Source organism: Candoia aspera, chromosome 15, assembly GCF_035149785.1.
Source record: "Candoia aspera isolate rCanAsp1 chromosome 15, rCanAsp1.hap2, whole genome shotgun sequence".
Classification (NCBI taxonomy): domain Eukaryota; kingdom Metazoa; phylum Chordata; class Lepidosauria; order Squamata; family Boidae; genus Candoia; species Candoia aspera.
Window position 1 is genome coordinate 8,267,325 of NC_086167.1, and position 19,423 is coordinate 8,286,747.

The 19,423-nt window shown below is 46.7% G+C and overlaps 1 protein-coding gene across 1 annotated transcript; it reads left to right on the top strand.

Annotated features, from left to right (window-relative positions):
• The first annotated feature begins 9,578 nt into the window (after window positions 1-9,578).
• On the top strand, window positions 9,579-18,057 carry LOC134505882 (RIMS-binding protein 3C-like). Its single transcript, XM_063315819.1, has 2 exons — window positions 9,579-14,955; window positions 17,948-18,057. Exon 1 carries the CDS (start codon window positions 9,579-9,581, stop codon window positions 14,949-14,951), a length of 5,373 nt encoding a protein of 1,790 aa, XP_063171889.1. The 3' UTR covers window positions 14,952-14,955; window positions 17,948-18,057.
• Window positions 18,058-19,423: the final 1,366 nt, after the last annotated feature.

Genomic DNA, 19,423 nt, shown 5'->3' on the forward strand with positions numbered 1-19,423 from the left:
GGGCTGCTGCGCTGGAAGAAGGCAAACGCCGCTGCGCTGCATGTCCATCATGTCTGGCTTTCAGGGTTCCAATAAGGGCCCACCAGAGGCTTTTGGAAATGTCTCAGCAAACTAAAAGAAGCAGCAGTGGGTATTCCTTGTGACTGGTCCCCAGATCGAATGTTGAGCTCGCTTGCCCCAGTGTAGCCAGGGCTCCTGGATCTGTGCAGTGCTGAAAAAATCCAGATTCGGAAACAAAAGCCCAAATCTGGCACTTTCTGTAATGGTGCAGGTAGTCCTCGATTTACGGCCATTCATTTAGCAACTGTTCAAAGTTACAACGGCGCTGAAAAAAGTGACTTACAAATGGGCCTCACACTTACGACCGTCACAGTGTCCCTGTGGTCACGTGACCAAATTTCAGGCGCTTGGCAATCAGCATGTATTTACAATTGTCACAGTGTACTGGGGTCAGAGGATTGCCATTTGTGACTTTCCCAGACAGCTTCTGACAAGCAAAATCAGTGGGGAACCATGTGAATCACTAAACGACCATGGTGATTCGCATAATGACCGCAGCAAAAAAAGACGTAAAATTGGGTGCAGTCAGGTGATGCCTCGCTTAATGACCACACTGCTTAAAAATGGGTTTTCCAGCTCCTACTGTGATCTTAAGTTGAGGACTACCTATATGTGGGAAAGACCCTGGGAGACTGGGCCAAGAGATGCTGCTGAGGAAACAGTCAGATAAGAGACAGCTTAGCCTGCAGCTGGATAATGGGTGGGGCAAGAGGCTCAGAAATGACCCTCTCTAGTTTCTTAGGCTGTAAAGGAGATGGGGGGAGAGGACTGCACTTTCAGACTTGCAGGATTCTGTCAATGTCACTTTACAATAAAGTAGAATTAGCTCATCTGCTTGTGATTGCTATCTTGTTTACCCTGCGAGGCCAACACCTTCATGCAGCTAGCCATTCTGACCCCAAGACCTTTTTCCTGTTGAGTTACAGACAGCTCAGATTCCATTAATGTGCATCTCACTAGGCAGCTAACCAAGGCTAGAAGATTGGTACAAAAAAGCATATTTTTTAGTGGGAGTACTGACGCACACTTAAGTCATGCTTTCCTCGTTGCCGGTTTCCCGCACTGACCCTTGTTTTCCCTGGCATTTCCAAAGTTCTCTCTCGATCCTATAACATAGACTGTATTTTGCACAACCTTCTGTTCAGGCTTTCTGTTCCTGAAATGCCCATTTTTTCCTGCTTAATCCACTGCTGAGCCAGTGTGTGTAAACATCATGCAATTTTCCTCCTTTTTGGAATGGTAGTCATATGACCAATCCAGCCGTCATTCATCATGGGTTGGTCCTGGGGGCAGTGCCTTTATTTTCAGGAACCTGGTGGGAACTACAGGCTATTGGCTGTTTGTTAGCAAATCCATGTCCTTAGAATACCTCCTCTCCTCCCAGTGCGGTCAATACAGTTCAGGAGCCGGTCCAGACAGCAGAAGAGACTGAAGAAGCCCACCATCAATGGAATAGCAGAGATTGACTTATGAAGGGTCTCAGGTGAAAAAAAAAAGCTTTGAAGTTTCTGAAAGACTTTTGTTAAGCTGCCTCAGGGACCAGGCAAAACGTACATTCCAAATAAAAATTTGAAATCTAGCAAAAAAAAAAATAATCAGATGATGTAGGCTGGATCGGATGCCGGGTCAGTGTTTTGTGTTTTGTTTTTTTGTTATTTGCTAGAGAGCGTATTTAAACCCATCTGGACAAACGGTTGGAAATAACCATACAGCAATCCAACGGGTGGGGGGTGGGGGAATGTAGTTTTTCTTCTGCTTGCTGATCCCAACTGGGCCATCTGTCGAAGAGATGTTTTGTTCCCCAAGAAATGTTTTATTAGAAAACCAAATCGCCAACTGGAGACATCTCTGTCATGAACAGTGAGAATATAATATATATCTATATCGACCTTTATGAAATCTGCACTCAGTTTGTTTTTCATCAGAACAGAAAGATCCAGAATGCCTCCCAGTCATTTTAACACAATATTCATAAACAAAACAATTCTGCATTTGATCTTTCCAAAACCTGCAGTCTGCTGGAGAGCGAGGGGAAGTGGAAGAAAGCATCTATGCTCATATTACTTCTTCCAGTCCACAGGGACCAGGCTTCCCCTTACAGATTAAAATAATGCTAAAGCACCATCCTTCGGAAATTAGTCACCAATAGTAAAACGTTGCAAGCACCAAAGAGATTGCATACATCAGATGTCTGGGTAGGGAACAAGGTTGGGACATTTTTTCCAGATTCTTCCCAAAATGGGTGGCACCCATTTTGGGAAGAAATGCTGCCACTGATGTAAAGTGAGTTGTAATATTTTAATAAATTATTATTTATTATTTATCAATAACTTATTATTTATTGTTTACTAATAATTATTTATTGTTTACTAATAAATAGTAAATATTAATAATTGAGTAACATTATTTTGATAAATAGATATTACATATATAAATATTGATAACAAATATTAATATGTGTACATAAATGGTAAATATTAATAAATAAATAATATTGTTTATTAATTAATAAATATGATTGCAAACCACCCAGAGTCCCCCGTTGGGGGAGATGGGCGGTGATATAAATTTAAATAATACATACATACATACATATATAAATAATAGTTTGGAAATTCCAAAGACTCTTTCAAGGCCAGCATTCCCAGGATCTCCGATGCAGCCATTCTTTTAAATACTTGCTATTTATGAGTACCAAGTAATCCATGCCTACTTCTGACATTGTTTGACGCCCTTCAAATCAGCACTGATTCTCCTAGACACTTCTGCACTCAAACTAAGCTGGTATTCTCACAAAACACTAAACCATGAATGAGCCAAATCGCCCTTTTAACCCAGCATATATTTGCAAACCCAGCCACAGGGGTCAGGTCGTGGTTAAATATGACTTTCCAACCCAGAAAATGGGCTTTAAATTTCTAAACCCATGGTAATGATAACCTTTGGTAGGTATGTTGTGTGAATGCAGCCTGAATTACTCTTCTCTGTGATATTAGCTCCTCCTTGTTCAGGGAATCTCTTTAGCCTCTCCCTATTTTAGGAGATAATCAACCCACAAGAAGGGAAACTGAGGACAGAGAGGGTGCATCTCCTCTGCTCTTGAAGGGAGAACAATAGCTCCATTTATTATTTAAAATTCCAGTAGAAAGAATGACCCACTGGAAAAGTTTGGTCTCAGACGTGAAGGCAAGGACTGTGTTCACTTAAAGCGCACCTCTGATAGGGAGAACAATTGTGGTCCTGGAGGAGGTGGGGAGAAAGATCTGAAACACCCTTAAAGAGATAAATTGCACACAGGGCTTTGTCAGTTGCCTGTCTACACTCACATAGACCTCTCCTCCTCCCCCAGAGAGCTGGCATGCCTTCCCTCAATTCACAGAAACCTTGGCCTAGCGAGTTGGAGGCAATCCAGCTGGTGCCTCAGGCCAAGATGCAAGAGGGTCTTGGAGATGCCAAGAGGATTCCTGAGGTCAGAAACTTTCTCTCTTGCCTTCCAAAGCAGGCCTTGACCAGAAGACTGATTGCCCATTCCACTCCCCAACTCGTGCAATGTGCAATGTCTGTTGTGAATTCTGACTCCACATTGGCCACAGCCTGTTTGTCTCTTGGAAAGCCATCCCTTCTTATCAGCTACATATTATATCTTTAGCCTGACCTGTCTCTGATAAGTCAAAATAGCTAGGAAAAAATGAAGGAAGGAAGGAAGGAAGGAAGGAAGGAAGGAAGGAAGGAAGGAAGGAAGGAAGGAAGGAAGGAAGGTAGTTCTAACAAGAGGTCCACAAGAGATGTATGATCACCCCCTTGCGATCAAGAGATATTATTTGGAGTTATGCCATGCTCATAATTAACAGATCAGCAAATTAATTTGTAAAGAAACAGAACTCCTTTGCTTCTTCCAAGGTCCAGTGTTGCCCATCATCCCTCCATGCAAAATATCTGACCCATAACTGGGTGTGCAGTAATGTCAACAATGGAATGCTGGGTGGGTGGGGAGAAAAGGCACCTCTTTATACCAAACAGAGGGAAACCTCCAAGTAAAGCTGGTTTTCATCTCTGCCAGTTAGATGTCTTCCTTGCAGGCAGACTGGCACAAGCTGGCAGGGCAGAGGAGATTTTCCTTGGAATTGGGGTCAACCCCATGGTGAATTGATTTTGGTACAGCTGCCTCTGTCCCCCTGTTCTACCCTCCCTCCCCTCCATCTTTATCTACAGTATCTTCTATGTAAGACTGAAATGAATAGTCCCTACTCGCTCTCATTAGGCAAGTGTGTTAGCCTTCCTAGGTAGACCAGACAGTAAAGACGACTGGATGAGTTAATTCTACTTTATTGTAAAGCTACATTGACAGAATCTTGCAAGTCTGAAAGTACAATCCTCCTCCCGTTTCCTTTACAGCCTGAGAAACTAGGGAGGGTCTCTTCTGAGCCTCTTGCCCCACCCACTATCTAGCTGCAGGCTATGCTGCCTCTTATCTGACTGTTCCCTAGGCAGCATCTCTTGACCCAGTCTCCCAAGGTCTTTCCCACATTCCATTACAAAGTGGGACTGGTAAAACCCACTAATTTTGCTCACACCTCCCCACCCCCCGCCGCCAATAAATCCATGGTAGAAATTAATCCTAAATCAATTTTTCGGGGGAAAGGGATCATATCAACCGAGGCATGCCCACAAGCAGCATTTTGTCACATCCCCATCAAACTGGGCTTCTCATATAAAGGCCACTGATAAAGCTACTGAATTAAATGCAGAAATGTAGAGATCCAAATCTCCTGTTGGAAATATTGCTGGGGGAAAAGAATGACTACAAAGTGTAGGAAAACAGGGCCAAACATTTACAGTTAAGCTTCTTAGCTGGACCTAAGAGAGCAAATGGCACCATCCTTCACAGACCCAGGAGCAGAGATCTTTAATCTTCCACAGAGGACTGATTTTAGAGAGCTGTTAATAACACTGGTAAAGAATAGCTCCCCAGAGGGCCATAGAATCTGTTCTGAACAAGCACGATTTAAGGCCAGGGCTGAGGCACAGGCAGCCAAGCCATTAGGCTGGGGTCAAGCATCACTGGCAGGTGTGTTGACAAGCCTTCGAGACACCTACAGGTAGTCCTCACTTAACAACCATTTGTTTAGTGATGATTCGGCTTACAATGGTGTTGAAAAAAATGACTTATGATCAGTTCTCACACTTATGACCGTCACAGCATCCCCGTGGTCACGTGATCACAATTTGGGCGCTCAGCAATCAGTTCATATTTATGACCGTCGCAGCGTCCCATGGTCATGTCATGGCCATTTTCAACCTTCCTGGCCAGCTTCTGGCAAGCAAAATTAATGGGGAACCGTGTGAATTGCTTAACGACCATGTGGTTCACTTAACAACTGCAGTAATTTGCTTAATGACTGCCACAAAAATGGGGGTCTTAAAAAATACTTCAGCCCCCTCTGCCTAGGTATAGGTTCCTGCGTATTTCCATCAAGGTCATTTTCATTACTTCCTGCACAAGTGAAGACAGCATGCACAGCCTTTGGAAACTGGGCAGTTAGACCGAAAAGCCACTGAAGATAAGGTGCTCCGGAGTGGAGTGTGTGTGGACAGGACAGAACTGGGTCATTGAATGAAACAAATACCAGAAATCTAGATGACCAGCCGCTCTGTGTACTGACTCTATGGGTTTGGAGGTCCGTAAATAAGCCGTCTTGGGTTGAAGGGAGGGGAATTAAGGAATTAAGGAAGGCCGTAATTACATTTAGGGAGAAAAGGGGTCTTTTGGGTCAGAGAGAATGAAAGAAAGCATCAATGGCCGGATCAATTCAGGGCAAGTCCCATTTCGCCTAATAATTCCATCCTCGGTTAGTGACAATGGATACCTAAGATATCTAATTGAGGGCTGGAATTTTAATTTAACGGGGAGAACCTAGAGCAATTCCCAGGATTTTTTTCTTCCCTTTTTTCAATTAAATGAAGATGATGGGCTTTAATCGCTTTCTTAAGCGCCGAGCGTCATTAAGAGAAAGGCAACATAAATTATAGATATATTTTTATTTTATCAAAGCAGCAGCAAATGAATTTGCCCTGGGAAGCCCCATCTCTTTAGTGCTGATATATTTAAACTACAACTCTGGGTCTGAAAGAGGCCAAAACATCCCCCCCTTGGGATTTTCTTTAATGTCTCTGTCTGTCTGTCTCTCTCTCTCTCCACCTAAAAAGTCTTAAAGAGGAATAAAGAGATGAAAAGGAAGCAAAATGCTCAACACCCACAAGCCTGTAATTGTTTCCATCAAGAAAAAGAAAAAAAGGCGGGGGGGAAATCCTACAGATCCCCCGTTTTAGCACTTTAACACAGAAAACATAATAAAAGCCATCTTCTCACTCCCTAGCATATCTGCAATTACGTTTAAAACAAAATTCAGCCCTCCTGTATTTCTCCTGGATTGTGTTCTGTATCTAAATTACAGGGGCTTCCATCATTTTCTCAACTTTGGAGAGGTTTCGCCTTTCCTAGCAGTTTGCCAGAATTTGTTTTGGGCAGGGAAAGGAATGATTCAGACATCATCCGTAAATCTGCTTGCCATTGGAACTGCATCTATCATCCATCCATCCGTCCATCCATCCATCCATCCATCCATCCATCCATCCATCCATCTCCAAATTCGCATTTAGAGGCAATCTCCCGGGGATTTCAGAGGCATTTAATTATTATTGAAATTATTGAAGGCAGAAAAAGAGAATGCTGGGCATAGATTATAAAGGTATAAAGGTCTGAAATGCTTCTTCCTACCTTTAGAGTAGATTTTGGGGAGTAAGGATTGAGGCAGAAAAGATTAGGTAGAGGCAGAAAAAAATGGGCTATGGACCTGGAGAGCTGGGGATTGGGGCAAATCTCATTGCACGTGCCAGCCCTCGATTAACCGTTCAGCAAAATAAGCACATGTTTAGGGCACCAAAGGAAGACCACCAAGGTTCTTCCCTTGGCTTTTGTGCCCTTAACTCTTTCACCGCCACACTCGAATTTAGTCAAATTGTTTGTAATCGTCCTTATCTGCTGTGTTCAATTTTAATCTGCATTGTTAAAAAAAAAACTTTATAAGTTTTACTTTTTTAAAAAGCATTAAAAAGTACGGAAAACTTGCATTTTTTTCTAGTTAGGAGTAAGTAATATGCTTCCGTTACTTACTGCTATTTCATTTAAATATTTAATATGGTTGTGGGGTCCAGCCTGGAAGAAAACTGCAGTCTTAATCTCTTATTTCCCCTTCAGCATTTATTGAGTCTGAATGTCTTGTCAATTAAGCAATGGAAGGGCCAAGGGGCACCACTGTCGGGCTGTGCTTAGGGCAGTATTTCTCAACCATGGCAACTTTAAGATGTGTGGACTTCAACTCCCAGAATTCCCCAGCCAGCCATGCTGGGAGTTGAAGTCCACACATCTTAAAAGTTGCCAAGGGTGAGAAACATCAGCTTGGCATATCGGTTGGCCTTAATCTGACCCTGGGCATGCCATGCAGGCTCAGCCATTTCATTGAGGTTGGAGGAATGCCATCTCCATGTTTGAATTATCTGGGCTTTATCTTCTGGAGAATACCAGGATCTGTTGATACTTACTTAGCTGTGGCACCAAGGCAGACATTGGCTGTGAAACAGTTTCCCTACACACTTCAACAGGGCCCCCACCTTGCAGTGTTTTTGCAGAAAATTATGACCTTCTCCACTGCCAGGATGTCCCTCAATTTCCCTGCCCCAGATACCCTACTTAGGCTTTTATTTAATTGTAAATAAATCAGCGTAAACCACTTTTGATATATTTTATTTTATTTATTATTTTTATCCTGCCATTATTATTTTTACAAATTATTCAAGGCAGGGAACATACCTAATACTCCTTCCTCCTCCTATTTTCCCCACAACCACCACCCTGTGAGGTGAGTTGGGCTGAGAGAGAGGGACTGGCCCGAGGTCACCCAGTGAGCAGTGTTGGGCTTCAGGATTTCGTGACCACGGTCTAGACAACAGATTTCCCAATGTTTCACTGGCAACTGTGGCTGGCATCTTCAGAGGCAAGGTGGCCTACTCCAGTTTGATATTTTTTTTAATATTTTAATATTCTTAGGCTGAAAAACTGAAATGAACAAGATGGGTTAGTATGCCAACGTCGTCCAACAGTATTGCTACCATACTATTCCAGGTGTGGCAGACTTTAGGCCAGGCAGTGCAGCCAAAGGTCTTGATCCAACCAAGAGGTGCCAGGGTGGGAAGATTAATCTGACCGCATGGCAACCCTGGCTGAGTGTAGTTTTAGCACACAGCCTCGACTCACCATCTCAGGATTCTCCTCTGGTGCACAAACCGACCTCTCTCTCCATGGATAGAAGAGTTCATACCATTCAGTGCCTTTATTTCAGTTCCAGTTGTTGATCGTTATCCACAAAAGGAACCAAGTTCATGAAGAAGGCAAAGCATGTAAGAGAGTGCAAAAGTTGCTGGAACATAAAACGTAAGCCAGAGACCAAAACAGTAGCACCGGGGGAGCAGAGGATGGCTAACCAATATATTCCAGGAAGCAGTTTTTTTGTACATTGAGATGAAAGGCTGCAGCAATACTGGGACAGCTCAGATCCGGACTAGATCCCTGCTGGGGGTCCCCGTGAACCTAGGGAGGCCTCTGCAGATTTTTGCAAGCTGAGCCAATCAGCTCTCATTCCAGCTGCTGCTCCAAAGGAAGTGCAAAACCCTTCTGCGAGGTTTCCTTTGAGCTGCAGGGCACACGGTTTCCAAACAGTGGGGATTCTCCTGCATGACTTCTGGGATTCCTTCCTGAGGAAGGGGCAATCCAAGGCGTTAGTTGTGAAGGCCGTGTGGCCCCTCCAAGCCACAGACAGCACGCCCTGCAATAGGGTTGCCCTGGTGAGTCTCTTCACATGCCTACCCACGGTTAGCAGAACCATGCTTCACAGAGCCAGCTCAGTATTCTAGGCTGGCACAATGCATGGAACACGGATGACCCACAAGGGTCAATTCAGAATCCACATGGGGAGTCAGACCTCACCAGGATTCAGAGCCTGGCCCTGGACTGAGAGGGATTCAACAGGCTTCTGTACACGTGCTAACAAGTTCACTTCCTGCCCCACACTCATACAGCCCGAAGCGATTTTCCTAAGCAGATCAAGGGCTTGGATCAGACCCGATTTGCACAGCCAGATTAAAATGGGATCAAAACTCCTCTGAGGTTCAGCCAGGGTCATCTATCCACTCCCCAACTCATAGGGCGGCATGCACTTAATCCAATACGTCCGGCCTGAAGCTAAGCCCGCCGGCCAGGTACCCACCAGCTGCTTTAACTGCTTTGCGGAATTAACCCACCACCCGGGTTCACACGACCCGCGGAACCCCATCCTAGACCGGGGGCTCCCCCCAGAACCTCATCCCCGATTCACACGACCGCAGGAAGATGTCGTGCCAACCAGGGGACCCGGGGCGTGGGAACGCGGCCACCCAGCCCCGCCCGCGCTGGTGACGCCACAATGCCGGGGGTCGGGCGGGGCGGGGGCCTGCCGAACGGAGCGGCCCCGGCCGTTCCCCGCGCGCCGGCGCCGGTTGGCAGCCGTTACCCCGCCGGCGGCCGTGCTCCCTCCCGCGCCATGAGCAAAGACGGGGCCTCGGGGGCCGCGCCCGCGGGCGCCCCCCGCCTGCCCCCCCGCCAAGCCGCCACGGCCCCGGCCGCGCCCCCGGGCCCCGCGCCCCCGCCGCCGCCGCCCGCGCACGAGGAGCACCGGCGGGAGCTGGAGGCCCTGCGGGCCGAGCTGGAGGGCGAGCGGCTGCGCTCGCAGGAGGCGCGGCGGCGCTTCGGGCTGGAGGCGCGCGAGCTGCGCGAGGCGGCCGAGCGCGAGCGGCAGCTGCTGGCCGACCAGCTGCGCTCCAAGTGGGAGCAGCAGCGCGCGCGGGAGCTGCACCAGCTGCGCGAGGACGGACGGCGGCAGCGCGAGGCCGAGATCCGGCAGCTGCTGCGCTGGAAGGAGGCGGAGCTGCGCGAGGCGCAGGAGCTGCTGCAGCGCGAGCGCGACGCCGCCATGCGCCAGGCGCGCGACCTGCAGCGCCAGCTGGCCGAGGAGCTGGTCAGCCGCGGCGGGCGGGCCGGGGCCGGCGCGGGACTGAGCGGCGAGGGCCGCGCCAGGCTGCAGGAGGTGCTGGGCAAGCTGCGCTGGGAGGTGGACGGAGAGCAGGCGGCGCGCATCCGCCACCTCAAGGCCGAGCTGGAGCTGGAGCGCAGCCTCTTCCTCAAGTACATCCTCGAGCGCTTCGAGGGCGCGCTCCCGCCGCCCGCCGGCCCGCCCCGCGCGCGCCCGCCGGCCGCCGCCCCGCCGGCCCCGGGCAGCGGCCCCAAGCCGGACAAGCGCAGGCCGCGCTCCCTGGAGAGCCTCTACGCCCGGCCGGAGAGTGCCGCCCGCAAGGCCCGCTCCCTGCACGGGCACGTGAAGCCCGCCGGCCCGAGCCAGCCCTCCTCGGACGCCCGGGGGAGCCCCCAGGGGGCCAGCCAGGACCCGGAGCAGCCCCCCTCCGCCTCACCCCCGGGAACCCCGGAGGCCGTGGAAGATGGAGCCCAGCCGGAGGTGCCTCTGGGCAAGAACCAAGTTGGCCCTCCTGGGGAAGAAGCTGCCACCGGGCCAGAAGCTGAGCAGCAGCAGCAGCAGCAGCAGCAGCGCCTGGAGCCCAGCTGGCTGACGGGGAGCCACTACCAGCAACTGGAGATGCAGAACATGGACCTGGTGAAGGCCCTGGCAGACCTGGAGCAGCGCTGCACTCGGCTCAAGGATGAGAACGTCCTGCTGAGGAAAAACAGCTTCCCGGAGATGCAGGAGAAGGTGAAGCAGCTGAAGCGGAAGAATGGCCAGCTGGCCAGCATCGCCAAGCGGCTGGAGGAATGGGCCCGGAAGCTTCGAGAATCGAGCCTCCAAGCGGCTGGGACCTCTGTCCCCTTAGCTTGGAATCGCTTGGAGGTGGACCTGTCGAGGACCATGCTTGCTCGGCAGCAGGAGAAGCACCTGGGTGGAGAAGCCAGTGTCCTGATCACCAAGGATCAGCAGCTACAAGCCTTGCAGGAGGACTGTTCGGAGCTGCAGAGCAGATTCTCTGCAGATGAAGAGAACAGCTCTTTAGACAGCTTGTTGAGACAGTCCCAGAGGGAAGTCCTCCAGTTGCAAAGGCAGATCATGCTGAAGACCCTGAGTGAATCCCTCCAGCACTCCAAACTCAACACCGAGGTGGCTTCTCCAGAGGCTGCTACCCAGGAAACTTCTCCCACTCCAGCTGGAGGCTCAGAGAAGCCACCTTCCCCAAAGGAGGCTCCAGAACGGTTGATCCAAGACGTCAGGTCGGAAGCCCCGACCTTGGGAAACGGAGCTGAGGACGCCAGAGGCCACCATCCGGAAACAGATGTTGATGACGGCAGCGGCGACCCTCCCTTGCAGGTCTTGAAGGAACAGCTGGCTGAAAGGCTCAGGCAGTGTGAACTCCTTCAGTGCGAAGTGCAGGAAAAAAAGAAGACGAGCGATTATTTGGAAGGGCGGCTGAAGCAAGTGCTGAGTGAAAATGCCCGAATTGCTCGGGAGAACGCGGAACTCCACGAGAAGAGCCGGGGGGCTGAGAACATCAGAGACGAAAATGCGGAGATAAGGCTGAAACTAATTCAGGCCGCCGAAGACCGCAACTCCGCCGTTCAGTGGAGTAAGAGGCTGGAGGACAAAGTGGAGAACTTAGAACAGGTGCTGAAGAGCATGAAGGAGACTGAAGAAAGGCAGCGCCAGTTAGAATCCGAGCACAAGGAAACCTTGCTTGTCCTGCGAAGGAAAGAGGAGGAAATAAAGCATCTGGAGCAAATGCAGACAGGAATCAAAAGAGAGCACCGAGAAGCCACGCAGATCCTTGAAGCTCAGGTGGGAGAGCTGGAGACAAAGTACCGCAGTCGGGCCAAGCACTTCAATCTCTTGTTGCAGGAACTTGAGCGCCTGCAAATCCAAGAACCTGGACTCTCGAAGTCCCTGTTGCCGCCTGCCCCACACCACTCCCAAGCAGTCATTGCTTCCGAGAAACGGGAGCCGGACACCCAGCCCGGCTTCCGCCACGGTCAAACCTCCAGCGATAAAAACGGCATTGCCCTAAACTGGGCTGGCCTGCCGAGAAATAGTGACGGACTACAATCTCTGCCGGACTCCTCGTCCGGACTGCCGCTGATGAAGGACAGCTTGAAGCGGTGCCCCAGGGAGGAAGATACAGAAGAAGGACCAGAAACAGATGAGGTTCCTCCAAATTTTCCAGAAGAGAATCAAGGTCCTTCCAACCTCCGCGTCTTTTTAGTACGGCACAGTTACTACCCTTTTCGAGGGCCGAACAAGAACCCCGAGGCCGAGCTGCCCCTCACAGCTGGAGAATACGTCTACGTCTGCGGCGAAACGGATGCGGACGGCTTCTACGAAGGAGAATTGATGGACGGCAGAAGAGGGCTGATACCTTCAAACCTGGTGGAAGAAGTTTCAGCTAATGATCTGATGAGTTTTGCTCCTTCGGAGCCCAGTGATATTTGCTACAACCCGAACCACGAAAGAGGATTCTCTTGCCATAGTGCCAGCAGCGAAGAGAGGAGTGACAGCCCTGATGGAGATACATGTGTTCATCCCCTGTCGATCAGACCGAAGGATGGGTTGTGGGATCACCCGCGAGTAGTCCCTTACCCCCAGAATCTGACTCTCATCAAGCAGTCCTCAACATCCATCACCATTGGTTGGGATCCACCAAGTATGCAAAGTCACTGGAGAAAAATCCATAGCTATAATATTTACATCAACGCAGATTTATTCCAGAACGTGAAGCACGGTCGTCAGATGAAAGCAACGATTGAGAATCTGGATTTAAAGCTGCGTCCTTACCGGATTTCAGTACAGAGTGTGACGGGTGTCGGAAACTCCGATAGCAAGCAATGCACTTTCCTCGTAGGGACTGGTGCTGTCATTGCACCCACCCTCCTGAGACTTCAGAAGGTCACTGCAACATCAGCAGAAATCACCTGGTTGCCAAGCAACAGTAACCACACCCATGTGGTGTACCTTAATGAGAAGGAACATGATGAAACAGAGACGGGAGTCTACTGGTATGTTTTCCAAACCCTGACACCTGGCAGCCTGTACTGTATAAGAGTAGAAGCGCAAGTCCTTCGTGAAACACCCCTTTTTCCTCAAGAGAATTTGGAGCAGACATCAGCAGCAGTTACTTTTATGACTCCATCCGCAGGACCTCCTGATGCCCCTCTTGATGTCCAGGTGCAACCTAGTTCTTCCGAAGAGTTTTTCATTGTGAGCTGGTTACCAGTAACAATTGACGCAGTTGGGTCATCCAATGGAGTCCAAGTGAGCGGCTATGCTGTTTATATCAATGGGCAGAAAGTAACTGAAGTAATGTCGGCAACAGCCGGAAGTGTGTCGTTAGCACCATCTCAGTTAGGTCTGTTTGATGGGTCTTGGAAAGTTTCAGTGAGAACATTGTCTCCCGTTGGAGAATCTGAGGATTCTGTCCCAGCTTTAATCCCACCCTTCCTGTTGAAAGCTCCTCCTTTATTGCCAAGGTCTGTGGCTTCCAACCAGATCCCTGACTTGAATTTCCAAGAATTCTTACAGTATGAAGATGGGCATCTCTCTACAAAAAACAATGCCCCTCCCTCCATTTTGTCCCATAAATCCATGACCAGTGCCGATCCCAATTTCATCATTCATTTCACTTCCAGCTGCAGAGAGTCCACGTCTACACCCTTGGATATTTTTCAGAATCGCTTGCCCACTTCAACACTGGCATCTTCTCCAAATGCACCAAATGAAAATAGGGGTGGTTCCAGCCAACATTCCTCGGTTGGGAAACCATCTTCAGGACACGTTTGTCCTCTGCTGAGCTGTGAAGAGCCAGCCAGTTCCACGCCAACAGCATTAAAAGTATTGCCTAGAGAAACTCAACTGAGTCTTCTCAAAAAAGAAAAGTTAGAAGAATACTCTGTAACTAAACAAGTTGTGTCTAGAATTCACCCAGACCACCGCAATATCAAGATGTACACAATGACCCATTATGCCAGTATGACTCCAGAAGTATCATCTCATCAACCAAGTTTCGACTATCCTGGTTCAAGCTGCTTGAATCCTGAGTCCTCTGTTGAGTTCGAAGTGAAGAACTGCAGTTACAGAAATGTAGGCACATATAATGTCTGTTTTCAGATAGAACCCTATAGTTATTTTGAGAAAAATCACATGGGGGAGATGGAACACTTTTGTAAAGAATTCTCCAACTTAAGTGTGTCCCAAGCTAAAAGAGGACAGCAGCAAATCTCAAAAACTGAAAGTCCACAGATCCATCCTGGTGACCACAATCATGTCTCTGATCTTTCAGATGCTCAGGAAGAAAAGAACAAAGGACACAGAATGAACCTTTTGGGTCAAGAGAATTCTAGATCATATCCAAGGCCAGTATCTCCTGTAGATTTGGCAAATGATAGAATTACCACTGTGGATTTGCAAGCTGAGCAACCAATATCTTCAGCACCTAATTCAGGTTCTCTGAGAAGCTTAAACTTAGGGATTCGAGTTAGTGATGGTCCAGTGAGATTATTTGTGGCTCTTTTTGACTATGACCCCATAACCATTTCCCCTAGTTCTGATGGAGTGGAGATAGAGCTAGCCTTTAAAAAGGGACAGATTCTAAAGGTGATTGGTGACAAGGATGTGCATGGTTTTTACAGAGCTGAATGTGAAGGAAAGGAAGGGTACATTCCATGCAATTTGGTATCTGAAATATATATTGAGAGCAAAGAAGTAAAAGAAGAGCTGTTAAAGACAAGTTACATTAAGGATGAAAACTTATGAACAGGTTAGTGACTATAAGTAGGCTTATACAGAGCTTGGTGAGGAGGTAGTAAAGCTGAATAGCTGTAGAATTATCAAACAATCAGGGGAAGTCTTGAATCTAGATGTGAAAAAATAGCTTTCATGTAGAACTGGAGGTGCTATTACACTTAAGCTCAGATGAGAATGAATTTCTACCCTAATTAAAAGGCATTGTATAATTCAGTCTTCTGAGAGCTGTTCCCTTTCAGCTAAAAAAAAAATGTTAGCTTTTTAGAAGTGTTAAACTGGAAGGGAAGTGAGCTATAGGCAATTAAAATCTTCAGTGTAGTAATTCTGTATTTCAGTGGTAAGAGCCAGCATTTAGAAAACATTTACAAATTATTCTGTTAATGATAAGACAGTCTGACACAGAAAGACTGAGCATGCGAAGTAGCGTTTGTTCTATTGACATCGGTTGAACTAATAGCTAAGGACTCTTTGAGAGGTCTGAAAATATGAATATTTATTGCCCAGCACCAAGCAGGGTCAGGATTTCAGATGAAGATGTTACAGTCAACAACTAGCATAGGACTAAAGTTAAAATACAAATCTGCATGATGAAACTCTATACATTTTTGCAGCCCAATAAGTGGCCAATGAGCCAGTTTGGTGTCGTGGTTCAGGCATCAGGCTGGAAACCGGGAGACCCTGAGTTCTAGTCCTGCCTTAAGCACAAATCCAGCTGGGTGACCTTGGGCCAGTCACTCTCTCTCAGCCCTGGGGAGGAGGCAATGGCAAACCACTTCTGAAAAACCTTGCCGAGAAAACGGCAGGGACTGGTCCAGGCAGTCTCTGAGAACTGGACACGATTGAATGGATTAAGAAAAAAAAGTGGCCAATTACAGACTCAACATTTAGCAACAAGAGATACCACTACACAGTAATTAAGATAAACCAGCAGAGCTCACCAATCCCTACCAGATAAATAGCAATACATTATATGACAGTTTCCACAACACCTGCCCCACGAGGGGAGAGGATTTGCAGAAGAGGTGTATTGTGGAACCCCAAATAACATCACAGGGCATGGAACTCTGGCCCTTCCTTTTTTAAAAACCCCTATAACTCAAGAGGCTACAGGCTCATTTTGCATGATGCATCTTTTGCTGTGGCAGAAACCTTTAGCACAAAAGCCAAACAGGGAGAAACACCAGTCACTGAGTTTCCCCAGCTTATCAATTCCATCATCAAAACTCATTTGCAAAATATTTTAGGAAATCATTTCCCCAAGACTCTGCAGAAATTTAAACAGAATTTGCTAAGTTTGTGGCAAAGGTTTGTGTATGTTTGTGTGTGTGTGTAACTTTATCAGGAACAGCAAGAATGTGTCATACTTCCTCAATTTTTTAATGTTCAGAAGAGTTTTAAAACTTTTATTTAATGTTTGGAGCAAATGCAGGTAGAGAAAGCAAATTCAGTCCAGAAAATAGATGGGTCTGTGGGACTTTTCAGCTCAAACCCACAATTTGGATCATGGCATGTTTAACAGGCTCTATAAGAAAAGATAAAAAAGATTTTGCCAAGGATGCGCCAGTCCCTGCCAAATCAGCTGAGCAAATTTGAGAACCAAGCTAGAGAAAGAGTTTAGCGTCAAGGATTTCTTTACCACTTCTTTGCTGAGCTAATGGGCCATTTATTCTACACACGAGGTGGCTCAGCTGCATTAAGAGAGGCTTTTTTGCTAAGTACCTCACACAGTCTTTTGCATAAAAATAGAGAATTGGGAAAAGAGGCTTTGGCTGCATTGAGAAATGGCCTGTTGAATCCACCAACTCTTGAGGGCCCAGAGAGGAATCAATCCAACTGGCCCCATTAGCCAGCCACCCCCTCCCAAAATTATTCTCTGCCCTGAGATCACCTTTTACGAGCCATTAAGAATAATAAAAGTCTAGAATAAACACTGCCTAGTCAAACCATCCAGCCCACTTCCTTGAGGGCTGGTCCTGCGGAGATGATTCTTTCCTGGGACTTGGGGGTGTCTAAGTAAATTGTTGTGGGAAAGTTTCCAAACTAAGATGTAATTGTTGACTCTTGGTAGCATGTTTATTTTAGGCTGTGATGGGGAAAAATGCATCACCGCCACCTTTGAAAGCCTGCAGAGGGAGTTGTGCCCATGTAGAGAGCAGATCTGACCTGTGAGGAACTGTAATAAAGTTCTCTGCAGGCCTTTTGGGAAAAAAAAAAAAAACCCACAAGGACAGAAGCCCTTTTTTTTTTACACACCTCTCTGCCTGTCGATTTCTGAGTTTTTTTCCTAGCCAAGAGAAGAGTGTTTCTCACTGTATAAAATTCAAAACACACACACACACAAACCCACACACTCAGAAAAAGCCAGTATGCTTAACATAGTAACATTTCATTTTGTTTCTTCCTTTCACTTTCTGATTTCAGATTAGAGCGTTTAGCTTTCAGAGCTGAATGTTTCAAACCGACTTGTTACTTTTGAAGTCCATGAGACTTTTGTAGCAAGTATCCACTGCTTATAGCCCCCCCCCCACTTTTTTTTAATCTTAAGAACATTGATTTAAGGTTTTACACTTCTGAAGCTTTTAAAAACAAGGATGAGATATCAAATTAAGGAGATAATTGCTTGGAAAATGCACATGGGTGCTTAAGGCCACCAAAGAAGTGATTTTCACATTGAAGCTACAGCGTGGGACAATGTGATTCGCACAATTTGTTTCAATATACTGTTTGTTTCAGGGAATATCAATTGATATTTAGCGATAAATCTCTGGTGCAATCATCTTTTCTTTCAACAAGAAGTTTATAATAATGTATGGATGGTGGTTGTTAGTACTGAGTTCCAGGCGTGGCGTGTCTCTGTTTAGCTTGCATTAAAGCAAAATGCTTGTGTTCCTGTCCTTTTTGCACTGTTTATTCAAAAGGGTAGAATAATTTTATGTTAACCTGTTTATTTGTTAATTAGTTTAGGTGCTTCCCTATCTAATCCTCCTCCTCTTTGTGCAATTTAGGATCTACCTCCCAGATTGTGGAATCCGCTGCTGGGATAGAAGCCATATTAGAAAGGTTTGGATGCTGCATTTTAAATATATCTTTCATAATATTTATACTAAAACACCTTATTTATTAAAATATTGTTGAAGTTTATATCCTCTTATCAAATTCCAGTGAATCCTCCATGTTATTTTAGTGGGCAAAATACTGTCATTTTTGCACTACAAAATTACTGTCCATTGCAGTGAGTCATATGGATTTATTTATCAACAAAAATAAAATGCCTTATTTCTTTTCTTCTTCTTCTTTTTAATCTAAGGTATTCTTTTCTGTCTATGTCTCTGAGGCACAAAAAGTTTCCCATTTTTAATCAAAATCCTATTCTCAGCTATTGTTCTTTCTTAGATAAGAGGCAATTATCAACCATGTAGTTTGGTCCACCTTAAAATTAATGGAATACTGGGATTCTGAGCATAGTTCATTTTACCCTTTGCAGAAAAGCAAGTGTACTTGATTAGACAGGTAGTCCTTGACTCACGACCACAATAGGGACAGGAAAATTTGTCATTAAGTGGCGCAGTTGTTAAGTGAGGCATCACGTGACCACACCCAATTTTACAACCTTTTTTTGCTGCAGTTGTTAAGTGAATCACATGTGGTCATTAAGCGAGGCATCATGTGAGCATGACTTGTGACCTCCTGCCAGCTTCCCCATTGGCTTTGCTTGTGAGAAGCCAGCTGGGAAGGTCACAAATGGCAATCGTGTAATAGCAGGACTCTGCAACTGTCGTAAGTGCGAGCCAGTTGCCAAGCATGCGGATTGCGATCACGTGACTGCAGGGATGCTGCGATGGTTGTAAGTGTGAAGAGCAGTCATAAGTCACTTTTTTCAGCACCATTCTGACTTTGAACAGTCACTAAACGAATGGTCGTAATTCGAGGAGTGCTTGTAGAGAAAATAGAACAAGGAAACTAAGCCTTTGTACAATTACACTGTTATCCCACCCTCTGGGGGATACAGACTCTGACGCCTGTAACAGCCTACAACACACTTTTATGTTAGGCTTAGTTCTCGCTGGGCATTTCTGGATAAGCCCTGTGCATTAATATGGGCTTCTAGGCCAGGCCAGAATTTCATCTGATACAGCCTCCCGTTCTCCACAATCTCCAGCCAGATTCCTCCATAAAGCCTACTACTAAGAGGACGTTTAATGGTGTGTGTTATCTTGCTGCCCACCGTAGAACCAGATTGCTTTGACCCCGCCATGGCTAGAGGATTCCTCTGCAGATTGGTTTAAATGGCTTTCTAAACCCTTCTGGAGGTGAAACAGCATTCCAAGTAAACAGCTGATGTGCACAGGTAAAAATAAAAATATTTACCTGAAAGGTAGATGACCCTGAATCTAGAGAATTCACACAGCCACACCCCAGGGACAAGTAGAAGAATATAAGTCCTGTACAATGGCCAGCTTCACCACCAACCAGCTTCACCA

What these genes read in the sequence shown, in the direction of transcription:
- LOC134505882 (XM_063315819.1), top strand. Translation starts at nt 9,579, where the DNA reads ATGCCGGGGGTCGGGCGGGGCGGGGGCCTGCCGAACGGAGCGGCCCCG.